The following is a 20895-nucleotide window of genomic DNA, read 5'->3' on the forward strand; positions in this document are numbered from 1 at the left end:
AAACAAAACTAACTACTTTTTATTTTAGATGATATAGAAGATTTGAATATTAATTCACATTTTACACAAGAAACTGAAGGCATTTTCAATGATTCTTTGTGGGATGACCAAAACCAGTATCCAGAAAGAAAAAGAAGAATTATCAGAAAACCCGCTAAGTTTAATGATATGTTTTTATACCATGTGTTCCAATTCAAAAAGTGTTCTGTAAGTAGCAGAAACTTTACGTCTGCTTAGCTGTTCAAATTGAACTGCCGAGTTTAGCACTAAGCAGTTCAAATTGAACTGCTCTGCACTGATGAGTCAAAGACGAAACGTAAAAATAATAAAAACGGTTATGTGCCCTAGCACAAAATTTGGCTAACCCCTATATGACCATACCTGCATCGGCCAGAAATAGTCGAAAACACGTTTTCGTTCGGCACGTCAGAAAAGACATTGCACTTCGTTGCAAAACAAAAAGTGTTCTGTAAGTAGCAGAAACTTTACGTCTGCTTAGCGGTTCAAATTGAACTGCCGAGTTTAGCACTAAGCAGTTCAATTTGAACTGCTCTGCACTGATGAGTCAAAGACGAAACGTAAAAATAATAAGAAAGTTCTGCCGTGGCGTGATATGGATTCGAATGCGGTGAGACTAGAGCAGCGTCCCAGTCTTGATAGCACTGACAGTTTTGATCGCCATAATCGTCCCAAACGAGTAAGGAGAGCTCTTGCGTACCTCTCCGACTGCGTTCAAGTGGTTGAAGAAGAACTTCAGAGCCTAGAGTAGCGATAGAGGGAAATAGCGAAAACCTAACATTAATCGATGATATCCTTGGTTCAATTTATTAGTAGTTAACTTACCTTCCATAAATCCATTAAGTCTTCTGTATTTAATATAAATAACAAAATAAAGCCTTCCTTAAAATAAAACTGTTCTTCTCTTGCCAAGCTCTGCGGAAAAAATGAACGAATAGAAATGGTACTACTGTCAAGCATACCAAATCTCAGCCTCCTACGTGAAAATTTATTTTATTTAAGGAAAAACTCATTTCTCATCAATTCTTCTATTGTGCAGGAGGGGGATGTGTGGGGCAACACTGCATGACCGTGCGCCACTCTACATGTCATACTTCCTCACACATCAAATGGACAGCAACGCTGCTTGATTGGCGCGAGCCGCCATTACAGGCACAAGTTTCGAGCAGGTAAGACGTACATCATTGTCCAGATCGGTAATCTGCGCAATAGGTGATTTCCCGAGTTAAACAGTGGATTACACAAATTGAACCGCCAACTCGGGGACATAGCGAATCCTGGTCCGGTGAAACGAAAGATCGTTACACTTAAAACGAGAATTAACTGGCAACAGTACTAAAAAAAGTCACTCTCAGCTTCGCTTGCAAACTATTAGAACGAAATCCATGTTCAATAGTTTCAAAATTGTGCTTTTTGACATAAGCGGGACAGTAGTTTCAAAATTGTGCTTTTTCTTTCATTTGCCCCTTCAGTCATTTGCATTTTTCAGTGAAAATCCCATAATATGCAGTGCCGATATTCAACCAAAGCTGTGAGAATTGAAAACGACAGAAAAAGGTTTTACAATAAGTTTTAACTGTTGGTGCTCGAATTTGTAGTAGTTTTGGTTTCTAAAGAAGTTCTGGGATGTAATTACTTCGATTTGCCATATTTTAGTCACTTTTTATAGCCAAGCGTCACATATTTTCAATACATCGATGGAAGAATGACAATTGAAATTCTGCCCCTCTCAGCAGGCCGTTCAATTTTGTTGGTTTTTGAGCGCTTGTTGAACGACATATTGCACGAAATATTCGTTCAATTTGCTGGAACGGTTTGTTGTTGTCTTTTCTCTTGCAAAAATAGTGTGAAAATTAGGTGTTACCTTTACATAAAAAGAAAATTTGTTGTTATTCTACGTGAAGTAGAAGTATTGTGCAGGTATGTAGTGTTAGTTTTAACAAATAAGTGGAAAAAACTTGAGAAATTCCTTCAGTAAAACTAGTTCAACGGGGCTCCAACTCCTCATGTTAAAAATGGCTCAACAATGGACCTCTGTCCAGAGATGCCAGGTCATTTTTTCAAAAATCTGTGATCAAACCCAAAACCTGTCTGTGAAAATCTGTGACCGTATCCGTACCACAATAGCAGTTCAAAATTGTAGAGAATAGATAAATGAATGTAAATATATATTATTATTTTTTTTTTGGCATTAAAAATGCCTTACTCTTCACTATATGGGGCCGGGTGTCAATTAAAAGTTTCAAAAATAGTTGCGTAACCTTTTTGTGTCATAATTTTGAACGTTAATAACTCGGTCATTTGTTGATGGATTGTTATAATTTAACAACCAATCGATCCGGAAACTTTTAACTTAAACATGTATGCCGACGTCGTTTCAGTATTTCAATAGCATACTATTGAAAAAATGGTTGGAATCGACCTATGTTTTCATCCACCAATCTCTGTTGTAGAAAATGACGTCAACTTCTTGTTCGGCATAGGGGCCTTTGCGTCATGCAGAAAAAAACCGTATCGTTCTGCGTAGTATGAAGAGAAATCTATAAATATAAGCTGCACAATATTTCTTTGCCTAGTTGATGTTTGACTGTGAATGAAACAAGTAGCTTGTCCAGTGATCTGATGACTGGATTGTATATGCGTTCACTTGCTGGATTGTCGCCTTTGCATTATGCGTTGGTGAAATTTCCTGTTGTCTGCAACACCGTGTTCGCTTGAGTATCTTATATATCATCTAGCTATTGAAGAACCGAATCAGCGTGGTTACCGATTCTTTTAAAATATCCCATGTATTTAGCAAATTTGCTAAATGTATTTTGCAAATGGCCGATTTTGCCATTAAAAATGCTTTACATTTCGCTTCCCGAGGCTGGGTGTCAATTTAAAACATGCAAAACTAATCGCGTAACATTTTTCTTTCATACTTTTGAACGCTTATTAGTCAGTCATCGATTCGGAAACATTTAACTAAACCTTATGAGATAACGTCATTTGAATATTTCAATTGCATACCATTGAAAAATTGGTTTGAATTGGGTATTTTATGTTGGTTCTCTGGTAACTATCAAGCCAATTTAGAATTATCGGCGATAGATTTTTCGGATCTAATTTGCAGCGCTTGTTCCTCGATGATTTGTTAATGGATTTTCCTAATTTAAATGATTCCAAAGCTTCAATACATGTTTTAATTTGTCAACGGATCGGTTTGCATACTAAAATCTCCATTCCCATACGAACAAAACGTGACAATGTGACTGAACAAGTTGTTGTTCCACCAGGAATTAAACGCTTCAAAAGATACAAATTTAAATTCTGAAACTTATCTAAAAGCGGTCTCCTCGGTTTAGTAGTATAAATGAATTCCACAGGCTCACATATACAGTACAATTAGATGCAATATCATATAGTATCAAAGATAAACTCCAGGTAAGTTTACCTACGATTGTACATGTATAGTTTGAATAAGAACCCTCGTAGAATTTGGTTAACCGCCAGTTTCAGTTCAATTATTATTTGCTTCAAAACAATAAGCGTCTGATGACTACACGCGTTGTAACTGTGACAATGTTTATTCATGTGTTAATAACATCAAGTTACAATATGAACAAAATTTCGGAATTTCGTTGCGTATCCATTCCGTATATTCCTAATATGCCAAAGCGAAAATCAATGTAAGTAACTAAATATTTTATGCGGACTGTTTCACATGTTTTCTTCCTCGTATTGTTGCCATATTATTTATCGACACTTTCCGAAGATTATCGACGATTTTGAAGAAATTATAAAATTACACCATAACTGAGATTACTCGTACAACATTCTCTTGGATCGATTAACTGTTTATAAAATTAATAAGTCCACCCAGTGAACGACCATTATTAGGTTAAAACTGGGGGTAAATAAACGATATAAATCAAATCAAATTAATAAGTTTGTACGTTTCTCGAAAATTATCATCATAAAATAGAATAGTTTCATTTGTTCAGGTTTAAATTTTTAAGTTGTTTGTATCTAAAATTGAGCTTTAAAGTAACTGTGAAGTGTAGTGAAGTTTAGTGTATCATCATCATTATCATCTTTATTTTTGTTTTTTTTTATGAAGACCCTAGAAACATTTCATTTTTAATGTTATTGTGCTCGGTCGTGTCTTGAATACAACCCTCTAATTTTTTTTAAATAACTGTTTATTGGAATATGAGTTAAAATTAAATTATTAAGATTTAAATTGGGTGTTCAGCCACAAGTGGTGACTTTTCAGCCCTATTATATATATGATTTGGTTATTACCATGAGGACATTATTTGCTTCCGCAATTCTGAGATTTTTGTGTAGGGAAAATTCTAAACCTACTTGTATTGTGTAATGGGGAAAAGGAACTTATATACTAACTTACTAACTAATACAGAGAGCGAATCGATTCAATTGAAGATTGCATCGATTTTTGTCGGAATTTGCTTATAATATTATGTGACATTACATCTAATGGTTCTATATTTGTGAGTCTGTGTAACTCATTTGTACTAAACCAGGGAGGACGCTTCAAAATCATTTTCAGAATTTTATTCTGAATCCTTTGAAGCGTTTTCTTCCTGGTGGAACAACAGCTTGACCAAATTGGTACCGCATAAAGCATGGCTGGTCTGAAAATTTGTTTATAAATTAACAATTTGTTTTTTAGACAGAGCTTAGAATTTCTGTTTATAAGAGGATATAAACATTTAATATATTTATTACACTTTGCCTGGATTCCTTCAATGTGATCCTTGAAAGTGAGTTTTTTGTCATACGTTAAACCTAAGTATTTAGCTTGATCAGACCATGTCAATTCCAAGCCATTCAATTTTAGAATGTGATTATTGTTTGGTTTAAGAAAAGAAGCTCTTGGCTTATGAGGAAAGATAATTAATTGCGTTTTTGCTGCATTTGGTTTAATTTTCCATTTTGACAGATAATCACTGAAAATATTTAAACTTCTTTGTAGGCGACTGCAGATCACTCTTAGATTTCTACCCGTGGCTAACAGACTTGTGTCGTCACAGAATAGCGATTTCTGACAACCAACGGGTAGATTTGGAAGATCAGAAGTGAAAATATTATACAAGATTGGAGCTACACTCGAACCCTGCGGAACACCGGCTCGTACGGGTAGCAATTCAGATTTACAATTCTGATAGCTAACCTGAAGAGTACGATCAGTTAAATAATTTTGAATCATTTTGATCAAATAAATAGGAAACTGGAAATCAGACATTTTTGCTATTAAACCTTTGTGCCAAACACTGTCGAATGCTTTTTCTATGTCTAGAAGAGCAACTCCAGTGGATAACCCAGAAGATTTATTTGATTTTATCATGTTCGTTACTCTGACAAGTTGATGAGTAGTTGAATGTTCATGACGAAATCCAAACTGCTCTGGTAAAAAAATTGAATTCTCATTTATATGAGTCATCATTCTCAACAAGATAATTTTTTCAAAAAGTTTACTGATAGAAGAAAGTAAGCTAATTGGTCGATAACTTGATGTTTCTGCTGGATTTTTATCAGGTTTGAGTATTGGAATTACTTTAGCGTTTTTCCATCTTTTTGGGAAGTAAGCTAATGAAAAACACTTGTTGAAAATTTTAACCAGGAGTCTCAAGGCAACATCGGGAAGATTTTTAATAAGAATATTAAAAATTCCATCATTACCAGGAGCCTTCATGTTTTTAAGTTTTCTAATAATTGATTTAATTTCATCAAAATTCGTCTCAATAATGTCATCGTGTGATAACACTTGGGTTGAAATATGATCATATTTCAGTGAGACTTCATTTTCAATAGGACTCACAACGTTCAAATTAAAATTGTGGACACTCTCGAACTGCTGAGCGAGTTTTTGAACTTTTTCGCCATTTGTAAGAAGTATTTGATTTCCTTCCTTGAGAGCAGGAATTGGTTTCTGAGGTTTCTTAAGAACCTTAGAAAGTTTCCAGAAAGGTTTAGAATATGGTTTAATTTGTTCAACTTCTTTAGCGAAATTTTCATTTCGCAAAAGAGTAAATCTATGTTTAATTTCTTTTTGTAAATCCTTACCTATATTTTTCATAGCAGGATCACGAGAACGTTGATATTGTCGTCGACGAACATTCTTCAACCGAATGAGCAGTTGAAGATTGTCATCGATGATAGGAGAATTTAATTTAGTTTGAGCTTTGGGAACTGAAAGATTTCTAGCTTCGATAATGTAATGATTCAAATTATCAATTGCTGTGTCGATGTCCGCAGAATTTTCTAAAATAGTTTCATGATCCACATGATTTTTAATGTGAGATCTGTAATCCAACCAATTAGCTCTATGATAGTTGAAAATAGAACTAATTGGATTAATTATAGCTCCGTTGGAAATTCTGAATGTTACTGGAAGATGATCTGAGTCAAAGTCAGCATGTGTAATCGGTTCACTACAAATGTGACTTTGATCTGTTAGAACCAGATCAATTGTAGACGGGTTTTTCACTGAAGAGAAACAAGTCGGATTACTGGGATGAAGAACTGTGAAGTAACCAGCTGAGAGTTGATTATGAAGTATTTTACCATTACTGTTATTTTGCCTACAATTCCACTGGACATGCTTAGCATTTAAGTCCCCTATTACGAAAAATTTCGATCGATATCTTGTAAGTTTTTGCAAATCGCCTTTAAAGAAATTTAATTGTTCGCCGGTGCATTGGAATGGCAAATATGCTCCAGCGATGAAATAAATTCCATGAATGGTTTCAACTTCGATTCCCAAGCTTTCAATAACTTTAGTATTGAAAGAAGGTAAAATTCGATGTTTAATTTGCCGTTGGACAAAAATGGCAACTCCACCACCCATTCCAGTAAACCTGTCAAATCGATGAACCACATAATGTGGATTACTTTTCAATTTGACATTTGGTTTAAGAAAAGTTTCTGTCACAATGGCAATATGGATTTTGTGAACTTCGAGGAAATTATAAAATTCATCTTCACTCGATTTCAAAGATCGAGCATTCCAATTTAAAATATTCAAATATTTATTTAACATCACTGTTAAATTTTAGATTCATTATAATATTATTTGCAAATTGCCATCCGATTTGAAATGCTTCAAAAAGAGATGAAGTCGAATTCATTTGGATGATCATTTGAAAAAGTTGATCTTGTAGGTAGATCATTTTATTTTCAGTTATATCGCCTAAATGGACTTCATTTAAAGAAGCGAATGGCATTGAAGGAATATTGGTAGACTGCCATTAGAAGAAGGTGATTTGGCCGGTCTACCTATTAATAAATTGTTTTCGTTAGAATTATTTACATTAGAAGAAATAGGAGGTAGTTTACTACCTAATATACCAGCATAACTGACATTAGAAGAAGATGATGACGAGGTCGATCTACCTGTCAATAAATTGTTTTCGTTAGAAGACGAATTGGCAGGCGTACCTGTTTTTTGTTTCAAATTCGAAGAAATCAGTGCCTTAGAAGAATTAAGCGTGGCATTTGTAACGGTTTTTTGATTTTCAGGTATGTTCTGTAAATTTAAGGTCGTTGATTTGACTTGTTTTTTTTTCCCTGACAGGACATTTCAAATAATTGGATTTATGATTTCCATTGCAATTTGAACATGAAAATTTATCAGTGGTTTCATTCATTGGACAAACGTCTTTCGAATGTGATTTACCACAATTCAAACACCGTATATCCATATGACAATTTTTGGTTCCATGACCGAAGCCTTGGCAACGACGACATTGTGTTAAGTTTGCAATACGATTATGCCGTTTATAATGTTCCCAATGAATTTTAATGTGGGAAATGAAACGTACTTTTTCTAAAGTTTTCAAATTGTTTACATCACTTCGATTGAAGTGTATTAGGTAAAGTTCATGGGAAATTACAGAGCGTGGTTTAGAAGTACCATTCGCTCTTTTTTTCATAAGTATTACTTGGGAAGGGGCAAAACCAAGCAATTCTTTTAGTTCATTTTTAATTTCATCAATACTTTGATCATTTGATAATCCTTTCAAGACAGCCTTGAAAGGTCTGTCTGATTTTATATCATATGAATAAAATTTATGAAGTTTCTCGGACAAATATCGAATAAGACGTTCGTAATCTTCCAATCCATCAACCAAGACTCGACATTCTCCTCTTCGTCCGATTTGAAATGAGACTTTTACTTCCGGGAGAAAAGTAGAAAGCTCAGTACGGAATGCTTTGAAGTCGGAAATCATCACCGTCACTGGTGGCATAGATTGATGTTTCTTCCCAGAACGACAAGCGTCCATTTTGGGAATTTTTGAAGAATTTTCTTCTATGTCGCTACAATCGGATTCAGGAAGAATCTCGTAAATATTGTTAGACGGCATAGGATCAGCGGAAGGGAAATCCGTCCGTTGTCTTTTATTTTTACATTCAGATTCTATAATATCGTGAATGTTATTAGAAAAATGTTGAATAACGGATTGTGATTTATTCCGTATTGAATTATTTTTAGCCTTAGGCTTGTTGCCTTTCCGGTTGGACGCAGGCATTTTTTAAATGAATGAAATTTTAAATTAAATTAACTAGGCTAAATTAGTCTTCGATTAGACTCCTAGCTAGCATTAAAAAAGGCTGATTAATTTCTTAGTCACTCTAATATCACTCTTTGTATCACTTAGTCACTTAGTTAGTGATTCAGGTAGTCTTGAAAAAGACTGAAGCCTTGAATCAATGAAACTCTAGGTAGCCAGAAAAAAAATTCCAGGAGCCAAGAGCTATACGTGTGCGGTGCGAACGACTGTTCAACACCGACTGTAAATATATATTAGGTCAAAGCTAGTAGTCTGTTAAAAAGTTACATATGAACATAACAACGATAACGATAACAACGAGACAAGATCGAGGCGCTGCATAGCAGCAGTTTCTATGGTTTTATTAGTTACTATTGCTAAATGAAAAATATCAGTCAGTTTAGAAGCAGACCTTGAAGAGAGCGGTCATAAATATATACCAAGTTTTCGCTTGAAATAAATTATTTAAATTTTTTTAAAGAAAAGTAAAATAGTAGGGTATTCGGAACAATAGGAGGACAAAATAAACCATCAAGTCACGACAATGGCACAGTCGGAAGGAAGAAAGATGTCTGCAAGGATCGGGAACCCGAATCAAACATCAGAACGAAAAGACGCCGATCTACTGGTTTTGGTAGAATAGTGAAAACTTCTAAAATGTGAGTAAAACGAAATATTTAAAATGTATGCACGGTAAACGTTCAAGAATTGTCAATTTTTTAAAATGATATGTTGAAATTCATAATTTTTCCCCAATGAGGATTTCGTTACCTAGCTTTTATTTCAAGTGGCTCCAATTTCAAAACAATCAATATTCATTCCTCTGAGAAGGAATTTTTTGGCTTCGAGTGGTCATCAATTAGAACATTTCCCCATTTTTAATTTCTCTGAGTGGAAATAGTGAAGCTTTGAGTAGCTCTGAATTCTAACGAATTCCAGTAATTCCTCTGAGTGGGAATATATTGGCTTCGAGTGGCCATCAATTTGAACATTTTACAATTTAAATTTCTCTGAGTGGAAATAGTGAAGCTTTGAGTAGCTCTGAATTCTAACGAATTCCAGTAATTCCTCTGAGTGGGAATATATTGGCTTCGAGTGGCCATCGATTTAAACATTTTACAATTTAAATTTCTCTGAGTGGAAATAGTGAAGCTTTGAGTAGCTCTGAATTCTAACGAATTCCAGTAATTCCTCTGAGTGGGAATATATTGGCTTCGAGTGGCCATCAATTTAAACATTTTACAATTTAAATTTCTCTGAGTGGAAATAGTGAAGCTTTGAGTAGCTCTGAATTCTAACGAATTCCAGTAATTCCTCTGAGTGGGAATATATTGGCTTCGAGTGGCCATCGATTTAAACATTTTACAATTTAAATTTCTCTGAATGGAAATAGTGAAGCTTTGAGTAGCTCTGAATTCTAACGAATTCCAGTAATTCCTCTGAGTGGGAATATATTGGCTTCGAGTGGCCATCAATTTAAACATTTTACAATTTAAATTTCTCTGAGTGGAAATAGTGAAGCTTTGAGTAGCTCTGAATTCTAACGAATTCCGGTAATTCCTCTGAGTGGGAATATATTGGCTTCGAGTGGCAATCAATTAAAACATTTTACAATTTAAGTTTCTCTGAGTGGAAATAGTGAAGCTTTGAGTAGCTCTGAATTCTAATGAATTCAGGTAATTCCTCTGAGTGGGAATATATTGGCTTCGAGTGGCCATCAACTGAAACATTTAATAGTTCAAATTTCTCTGGGTGGAAATTGTGTAATATTCAGTACTAACGATTTTCAATAATTTAGCTTCATTGAAATATGATGGCTTCGCGTGATCATTAATAAAATAATAATAAGCATTTCTCTGAGTGAAAATAACGGGATTTCTAGTGGTACCACCAACTAAGAATTTATTTTTATAAAGCGTACGATAGAAATGTAAATCGTTCTATAAAATAAAAAAATGCTCATGCAAAAGTGACCCAGATTTCGATAATAATTTTGACCGATTAGAATATTTAAAATAAAAACTCTAGTGTTTTACTACGTTGTTTGTTTTTAGAAATATGAAGACTATTACAAAAAACAAGATATTGCTTTTATCACATGCATTGGCAACAGAAAAGAAACGTACTGTTTCATTGGCAAAGAAATTGAAGAAAATACAAACCAATAAACACCAATTACATCAGTCAGCAGATCCAGTGAACCGTGACGATAATATCGATCAACACCAAATTTTACGCAAAGATCAGAACTCAATGGCCGATAACTCCCTATTCCTAAATTCAATTAACAATCTATCATTCGCTTCACTGCATGTTCCGGAGTGTAAAGCAATTGACAATGAGGAAGAAATTGATAGAAAATCTTTTAAGCAGTGGAAGGAACTACTTGACGCTTCTATGATACTCGCCGGTGTAGCTGATGAACAAATAAAGTTTAATATATTTAAAATAAAAGCAGGACCCAAGTTGCTTGACATATTTGAAGGAACGAAGAACTCTATAAATTTCCCACCCGAAGATGAAAAACCATATTCGAATGCGATTTCTCGACTAAAAGAGTTTTTTGGATCTCGTGATTATTGTCTAATGCAGCGACAAAAGCTTCGATCAATGGCACAAGGCTCCGTCGAATCTGACTTGAAATACGTAAAAAGAATAGTTAACGTTGCTAAGCTTTGTGATTACAGCGAAGATGTCATGATAGAAAACGTATTAGACGTTATCCAGTCTCATGCTATAAACCCTGTCGTTAGGGAAATCGGTCGAAAAATTATGAGGAAATGTGGTTCTTTGGCTGATCTATTAGGAAAAGTTCGTGCTTGTGAGATAAGTAGAATAAATGAAGATTTGTTTGCAAAAAACCATCAACAAACAAATCATGCAGAATTAGCTGCAGTGTCGACCCATACAGAGAATGGATTTAAGTCTCGTTCCCAGAATCGTTTTCATCGTAAAGATGGTTTCCCAAAAAACGTATTTGTGAAACAGCAGAATGGAACTCGTAATCCATGTTGGAGATGCACAAGCACATATCATCTACCCGCAGCTTGTCACGCAGTTGATAAATTCTGCAGGAACTGCCAGAAGAAAGGACATATTGCAAGAGCTTGTCGTGAAACAGTTCCAGCTCCATCAAAACGATATAATAATAACAACGATAATTCAGTACCAAAAGTCCGTAAACTTTTGGCAATTACAAAGGATAGTGATAATGATGATAGTGAATCAAATCCTGTAAGTGTATCTTCTTCGCAATAATGTTAGTACTTGACAATTATTAAATTTAAATTAAAAAAAAATCAATTAATAAATTTTCAGAAGAATAAAAATAAATAAATAATTGCTTGGAAAATAATAGAATTCTATCATTACAGCAAAAGTATAATGAAGTGTATCGTGTAAATGATCTTTACAAACATAATGATAATGAGGGTATTATTATCGGTTTTATAACCGGAGTCCCAATATCGCTTTTGATTGATTCGGGAGCTGAAGTTAACACTATCAGTACAGAAGATTTTAATCGGTTATTAACAAGTGAATCAGCAAAAAAAAACCTTGCTTAGCATGAAAAAGGGATCCGACATACCATTAAAGGCTTACGCGTCTGAAAATGCAATTCCTGTAATTGCAACATTCGTAGCTGAACCAAATACAAATTATAATACGGAATACTCCGACAAATTTTCGAGGACACATTTTGCGCTATGTGGTACACAGTTAGGGTACATTGTCAGAGTGACAATGTACTTTATCAAATTTTCCATACAACTGGCAACGCTGAAGGGTACAATTCAACTCACCATAGTTACTGTTTATTATTCTGATCCCTGAAGTTAAATCAGAAAATTTTGCTCCTGGGGCTTTACAAGTAAGTTGAAAAGCGTTTTATATTCTTAGTAATTTAGCAATTAAAAAGCATTCTTTCTGATAGAATATAACCTTCCGTGGAAATGATCAATAAATACGTTGAATACAACGGCGAGTCCAGCATACGATGGCAAACTTTTTTCGAGGTTGATCCGTTGGGACACATGAATAATGATTTAGAACGAATTGCTACGTTATTTAGAGGCATATTGTGGGTGTCCATCGCGCCACTGCACTCAACTATCCTGTATACTATTTACAGTGCGAACTATTCTAGACGGAAGTAACATAGACGATCAAGAACGCCAAGTGGATCCCAAGATACGGTATGATTTAAATTAAAGCAATATTTTTCTATTGCTTAACATGGTGTATTTTTATAGGGCAGCGCAGCTGTTTTGCAGAGTTGCAGTTTGTAGGTTTTATAAAAACGTCCAAGAAGAAGACTGATCACATTACAAAAGTGACCTGGTGAATCGAAAATCGATTTCGAAACCGTCCTTGTGATGGTCTCTATGATGTTCAAAACCAACGAAGTTGAAATTTGATTGAGCTGCGTTTGCGTGTTGGGAATGATAGATGTTTCCTTCAAAAAGCAACTTTTTTTCTCTATCCTAGTGTTTCCGAAACTCTCCTTTCCTCTGCGGCAGCGCAACGAAACGTCTTTCGCCTTACCATGTATTGTCGCGCACTGGTGGGTTATAGGGATCAATTTGGGTTATAGGGATCCATTTTAAGCGAACAAATTTGTATGGTGGTTGGTAACCAAATTCGACATTATAATGCGTTCCGCAGTTTATTTTAATTCCGCTCTCCGTTAATGTATCCTGCGAACATAGCGGGAGCAGAAATATTTTCATCCGCTCTTAGATAGTGACGCATTGTTTTCAGGATAATTACCAGCATACTTTGATGTTGTAGCGTTGCCAGAGATTTTCTTTTTCAACTTTTCTAAGCTGTCATGACGAAACAATGAAACAAGCTAGGCTAAATTGATCATTCTGTGAACCAAACACCCAGTGAAATTTGTAGACCCGCATAAGTCCGATCATCGGTCTGATTATCGGACCGATTGAGCACGATATAGGGCCGATCGTAGCGCTTCAATCGGCCCGTCATCGGACAATTCTGCACCATTTGCATCAACCGCGTCGACATAAAAAAAAGCTTTATGTTTACATTATGCATCGCTAGAGAAACAGAGTGAAGGAATATCAAACAAGACATTTTCGAGCCGACATCTTCCCGATAGGGTGTGAAAGAGTGTTAAACATTTTTTTGTTTCGATCATAGAGGCTTTAACCTTTAGGTCATTCGCCTCTTAGGGCCAGAAAAACTCTGACCCTATGTTCGAGGTTGGAAATCCAACCCCGATATATCTCATCACCTGAGTAATCAGACATCCGCTCTCTGCTTTGGTATATCTTCACTCTTTTGTTCTACCGATACACTATGCAAGCTCGAAACGCAATCAAAAGCTTTCTTGCACGATGCGTCCGATGTTCGGATTTACTGGGCATTGGCGCTCCGAATGTATGGAACCTAGGGGTATTATTATTTGTATTTGGCTGAACTATTTGTTTCGGAAGATCGCCCGCGTTTTTATGAAAAATTTTATGCTTTCGCTAACGGAAGAGCATTGATGAGTCGAAGTACAGCAATCCGTTACAGTGTTCTACAAATTGGATTGAATGTTCCTGTATTTCAATCTTCCAGTATGCTTCTTCAAGGAGAAATTCGAGTGATAAATAAATCACAAGAGTTTCCAGTATTCAATGTACCACCTGTTAAACTATCATACGATTCAACGAAACCACCATCTAGAAACATTTACACAAACATTCCACCAGCTTTCAAAGAAGAAACAAAAAAAAGACTTTTTGATCTTTTGGCATCTGGAATCATCGAATTTGTCACTGAAGACCAGAGATGCCATTTATACAGATTTATCTGTATTATACAGATTTTCACATGCGCATACAGATTTAATACAGAATACAGATTGCTTACAGATTTCTTAAATTTAATACAGATTTATACAGATTTCATCAAAAGTATTAAGAAAAAACTTAAACTATCTATTAGTATTTGATTGCAATGACGAGATAAACGTTTAGGAATCAACGTACAAATCACTTTTTAAAATATCTATTTTTTGTGCACATATTTAATGAAGAGCACTGAAATCCATTTATATTAAAATTTGTAAATAAATTGAACTTAAAAGTTAGACTAGTCTTTGCATCATGGATCACTATTGCCAGACTGACAGTTGCATTACCTGACTTGACGTTGCATATTGTGTTTTGGAAATCCATCTCAACTTATGAAGTGAACATTTTCAAATTACACAAGTATATGGCACCATAATTCAATTGTTGTTGATAGGAAAAAACTATAAAATTTCGTCGATGAATATAATATAAGATATGAAATTTAATCTACCACTCTATAACCATAATCTATTGGAATAACACCTTTTAACATAATTGTATTGTAGAAATTTCATTTTATTAGCGAATACAGATAAATACAGATATTTTATATGAATCAATACAGATTTTCTATGGAAATATCTGGCATCTCTGCTGAAGACATGGACAGGTCCTTCTGTTCTTCTTTATTAATTGTGCCTAAAGGTAAAAACGATATCAGACTAGTGGTGGATTTAAGAGGACCGAATAAATGTATTATAAGAACACCATTTCGTATGCCAACTTTAGAATGTATACTGGCAGATCTGTCGGAGGCTAATTGGTTTTCTACAATAGATTTAACGAGTGCTTTTTTCCACGTGGTTCTTCACGAAGACATTTAACCAATTTTTTTGCCGGACAAGCAACATACAGATTTAAAACACTTCCTTTCGGACTTTGTAATGCTCCTGACATATTCCAAGAAATTCTCCAGACTATAGTTTTGGCAAACTGTCCAGGAACTCGCAACTATTTAGACGACATCATTGTTTTTGGAAAGAATAAAGCAGAGCACGACCAAAATCTTAATAACGTTTTAAGCCGATTACAGGAGCATAACGTGAATATAAATATTAAAAAATGTTCAATTGGTAAACAATCGGTGAAATTTTTGGGATTTACTATGTCACACGATGGAATGAAAATAGAAGATAGTAAATTGTCCGCAATTAAGCAATTCCGTAGACCAGAAACTACATCGGAGGTTAAGAGTTTCTTTGGACTCATGAATTTTACAGAAAGATTTATCCAGAACAGGGCGGACAAAACAGAAAAACTTAGAAATCTTGCAAAAGCTGCTGAATTTTATTGGAGTCAAGATGAAGAAGATGAATTCCATTTTCTTAAGAACGAAGCATTGAAGTCCATTACAAAGTTAGGATATTTCAACTACAAAGATAATACGGAGTTGCATGTTGATGCTTCTCCCGTCGGCTTGGGTTAGTACAATTTAATGAGAAGGACATCCCTAGAGTTATTGCTTGTGCATCAAAAGCTCTAACTAACTCTGAACAAAAATATCCACACACACAAAAAGAGGCTTTGGCTATAGTATGGGGCATAGAGAGATTCTCATTTTATCTCATGAACAAGACATTTTCTGTGCGTACAGATTCCGAGGCAAATGAATTCATTTTCGGAGACGGTCATAAAATAAGCAAAAGAGCTGTTTCTCGCGCCGAAGCATGGGCCTTAAGAGTTCAAGCATATGATTTCACTATTAAACGTATCCCAGGACATTTGAATGTGGCAGACGCATTATCTCGATTAATAAAAAGGACTCAGATTGATGAGCCTTTCGACGAAGAAAATAATACACATCTTTTATATGCCTTAGACGCAGGATCAATGGATATAACATGGCAAGAAATGGAATCAACATCAGAACTAGACGATGAACTTCGGTCAATTAGAATGGCTATACAAACGGAAAGATGGCCGGAAAATCTACGCCGCTTTGAAGCACAAAAAAATGAATTACGAACTTATGGGTCAATGATTTTTAAAGCCGATTTAATTATTTTACCTAACGTTCTTCGATCAAAAGCCGTTAAATCAGCTCATCAAGGTCACATAGGATGTGCTGCAATGAAAAAGATAATGAGAGAGTTTTTCTGGTGGCCCGGAATGAGTAAGGATGTAGAAACATTTGTAAAGAAATGTGAAACATGCCTGGCAATGTCAAGAAAAAATCCTCCTATTCCTCTATCAAGTCGCGAGCTGCCAGATGGTCCATGGGAGATATTACAAATAGATTTTTTGGCCGTCCCTAATTGTGGTTCTGGCGATTTTCTTATAGTAGTTGATACTTACTCCAGATACCTCGCAGTGGTAGAGATGAGAAGCACAGATGCTCGATGCACAAATTCAGCTCTTTGTAGAATATTTTACACATGGGGTTTACCACTTATTTTGCAAAGTGATAACGGACCCCCCTTTCAAGGAATTGAATTCATCAAGTATTGGGAAGAAAAAGGTGTAAAAGTTAGAAAATCTATACCTCTAAGTGCTCAGTCTAATGGTGCTGTTGAGCGCCAAAACCAAGGGATAATAAAAGCCTTAGCCGCAGCTAAAGAAGACAGAATAAATTGGAAGCATGCTCTTGAAAAATACGTACATGTACATAATAATGTTAAACCACATTCTAGACTCAATATAACGCCATTCGAATTATTAGTTGGCTGGAAATACAGAGGTATATTTCCTTGCCTTTGGGAAAACAAATCTTCAGATAAAATAGATCGTTGCGATGTTCGTGATAAAGATGCAGTTTCAAAACTCGTTAGTAAAAAATATGCCGATGATCACAGAGGAGCAAAAGAATCAGAAATAACAGCGGGAGACATAGTTGTGATGGCTATTCCAAAGAACTCGAAAACCGATCGATCATTCTCAAAGGAAAGATACAAAGTTCTTACAAGACATGGGGCCAAGTTGGTCATTAGAAGAGATCGAGGAGTTCAGTACACTCGCAACATTCAGGATTTAAAATTGGCTCCAGAGAACATAGATCTTGATACTCCGTCCTTAAGCCAAGAGGATAAATCGGGTAACAGTGTTACTTCAACTGGTTTAAAAATATTAATTCTATTTTAACAAACAAAACTAACTACTTTTTATTTTAGATGATATAGAAGATTTGAATATTAATTCACATTTTACACAAGAAACTGAAGGCATTTTCAATGATTCCTTGTGGGATGACCAAAACCAGTATCCAGAAAGAAAAAGAAGAATTATCAGAAAACCCGCTAAGTTTAATGATATGTTTTTATACCATGTGTTCCAATTCAAAAAGTGTTCTGTAAGTAGCAGAAACTTTACGTCTGCTTAGCGGTTCAAATTGAACTGCCGAGTTTAGCACTAAGCAGTTCAATTTGAACTGCTCTGCACTGATGAGTCAAAGACGAAACGTAAAAATAATAAGAAAGTTCTGCCGTGGCGTGATATGGATTCGAATGCGGTGAGACTAGAGCAGCGTCCCAGTCTTGATAGCACTGACAGTTTTGATCGCCATAATCGTCCCAAACGAGTAAGAAGAGCTCCTGCGTACCTCTCCGACTGCGTTCAAGTGGTTGAAGAAGAACTTCAGAGCCTAGAGTAGCGATAGAGGGAAATAGCGGAAACCTAACATTAATCGATGATATCCTTGGTTCAATTTATTAGTAGTTAACTTACCTTCCATAAATCCATTAAATCTTCTGTATTTAATATAAATAACAAAATAAAGCCTTCCTTAAAATAAAACTGTTCTCTTGCCAAGCTCTGCGGAAAAAATGAACGAATAGAAATGGTACTACTGTCAAGCATACCAAATCTCAGCCTCCAACGTGAAAATTTATTTTATTTAAGAAAAAACTCATTTCTCATCAATTCTTCTATTGTGCAGGAGGGGGATGTGTGGGGCAACACTGCATGACCGTGCGCCACTCTACATGTCATACTTCCTCACACATCAAATGGACAGCAACGCTGCTTGATTGGCGCGAGCCGCCATTACAGGCACAAGTTTCGAGCAGGTAAGACGTACATCATTGTCCAGATCGGTAATCTGCGCAATAGGTGATTTCCCGAGTTAAACTGTGGATTACACAAATTGAACCGCCAAATCGGGGACATAGCGAATCCTGGTCCGGTGAAACGAAAGATCGTTACACTTAAAACGAGAATTAACTGGCAACAGAACTAAAAAAAGTGATTTTCATTGACCGAAGAATAGACGAAAATGACAAGAAATTACTGTCACTCTCAGCTTCGCTTGCAAACTATGAGAACGAAATCCATGTTCAGTAGTTTCAAAATTGTGCTTTTTGACATAAGCGGGACAGTAGTTTCAAAATTGTGCTTTTTCTTTCATTTGCCCTTTCAGTCATTTGCATTTTTCAGTGAAAATCCCATAATATGCAGTGTCGATATTCAACCAAAGCTGTGAGAATTGAAAACGACAGAAAAAGGTTTTACAATAAGTTTTAACTGTTGGTGCTCGAATTTGTAGTAGTTTTGGTTTCCAAAGAAGTTCTGGGATGTAATTACTTCGATTTGCCATATTTTAGTCACTTTTTATAGCCAAGCGTCACATATTTTCAATACATCGATGGAAGAATGACAATTGAAATTCTGCCCCTCTCAGCAGGCCGTTCAATTTTGTTGGTTTTTGAGTGCTTGTTGAACGACATATTGCACGAAATATTCGTTCAATTTGCTGGAACGGTTTGTTGTTGTCTTTTCTCTTGCAAAAATAGTGTGAAAATTAGGTGTTACCTTTACATAAAAAGAAAATTTGTTGTTATTCTACGTGAAGTAGAAGTATTGTGCAGGTATGTAGTGTTAGTTTTAACAAATAAGTAGAAAAAACTTGAGAAATTCCTTCAGTAAAACTAGTTCAACGGGGCTCCAACTCCTCATGTTAAAAATGGCTCAACAATGGACCTCTGTCCAGAGATGCCAGGTCATTTTTTCAGAAATCTGTGATCAAACCCAAAACCTGTCTGTGAAAATCTGTGACCGTATCCGTACCAAATACAAATAATAATACCCCTAAGTCCCATACAAACGAACCGCCAATGTTTGGTTCACAGCCTGAACAAGTAAGCCTAGCAAATTACTCCCTTTCGTTGCGATAGTTTGAAAATGTGGAAGGAGATCGTTTCTGGCAACGCTTTATGCTAGTTGCTACGGCGCAAAACAAGTTTGTTTGTTTATGTTTTCCGTTGTTGTATTGCAACAAATTCAAAGATACACTCCAGCTAATCGATAAATGAAGAATTGCGATATTTTTTGGCAGTGATGGGACTTTATTTCATAGACGGGCCTTGGTGTGGAACATGGGTACGATTCGTATACGTACCACGGAAACAGCGATTAGCGCTCTACACGATAATATAAAAGTTAAAAGAGAAACAAATGCAAGCTGTGTATGCGTTTTCCCAATAGTCACTCATAGGGCCGCTTTACACGAGACAATATTATTGTCAATACAAGGAGTATTGACAATACTTTTGATCGTGTAATGGAAACTTCATTGGATTGACGAAAATATTGTCAAAAAATCAAAACTGCTCATCAATCCGACAATACTTTTTCTCCAGAGAGGAAACTGTCAAATATGTACAATGAACTCTTCTCTCAATGTTTCAATGTTCAGTTGCAATATTTGAAGCTTCAAACGCTTGATTATTTCGAAAAATGCGGACTCAAGTTACCAAGTCAATTGGATTGACGGTATTGACAATACTTTGGATTGACAATAATATTGTCACGTGTAAGGGCCGCTATATATGCGTGACCCAGACAAATTGATTATAGCCCGAACGGTGGCAGACACAACAGTTTTTCTTTCATGATGGATAAACTTATTAATTGAATTATTTTCTATTAGTATTATGACGTAAAGGTTCCCCGCATTTAGCAGATGTTGGAAAAATTCCTACTCCTCTGACGGGAGTGATTTGCAATGTGAAGAACGGATGGCTACCATAACGATTCGGTGAACAGTGCCGAGACATTCTAACATATAATACTGAGCAATTTCCGAAAAGCCAAGGAGCAAATTTCTGAAAAGCCAAGGAGGACAAAAAACAAAATCCGATATGGAATAACCATATCTCATACACAACAACATAGTTCAAGTTTATTTTTCACTACAATAAACAGTAACTATGGTGAACTTGTTCTTACCCTTCAGTATTGCTAGTTTTATAGAAAACTCGTTAAAGTACATTGTCACTCTGACAGTGTATCATGACAGTGTACCGCACGATGCAAAATGTGTCCTTGAAAATTTGTCGAAGTACTCCGTATTATAATTTGTATTTGTCCGTACCACAATAGCAGTTCAAAATCAATTTGGTGAGCAAAATAAGAGGTCTCGCTACCAACACGCTCTGTACCGTTTTCCTGAACCGCTCTGTACTTTTTGGTGCTAAACTGTGCTCGATTTCCAAAATCTGTGAAAATCTGTGATTTATTCAAGA

The 20895-nt window shown here is 35.6% G+C and overlaps 1 protein-coding gene and 1 long non-coding RNA gene across 2 annotated transcripts; both read left to right on the top strand.

Moving 5' to 3' along the window:
- Window positions 1–12361: 12361 nt before the first annotated feature.
- Window positions 12362–13013, top strand: LOC131427473 (uncharacterized). The gene is made up of 3 exons (XR_009229273.1): window positions 12362–12447; window positions 12511–12772; window positions 12830–13013. It is a non-coding gene; the product is annotated as an uncharacterized LOC131427473 (long non-coding RNA).
- Window positions 13014–15895: 2882 nt separating this feature from the next.
- LOC131428785 (uncharacterized protein K02A2.6-like) lies at window positions 15896–18341 on the top strand. The gene is made up of 3 exons (XM_058592829.1): window positions 15896–17471; window positions 17548–17726; window positions 18312–18341. Exons 1-3 carry the CDS (start codon window positions 16007–16009, stop codon window positions 18339–18341), a joined length of 1674 nt encoding a protein of 557 aa, XP_058448812.1. The 5' UTR covers window positions 15896–16006.
- The last annotated feature ends 2554 nt before the right edge of the window (window positions 18342–20895 follow it).

The sequence above is a fragment of the Malaya genurostris genome, chromosome 2 (genome assembly GCF_030247185.1).
Source record: "Malaya genurostris strain Urasoe2022 chromosome 2, Malgen_1.1, whole genome shotgun sequence".
Classification (NCBI taxonomy): Eukaryota; Metazoa; Arthropoda; class Insecta; order Diptera; family Culicidae; genus Malaya; species Malaya genurostris.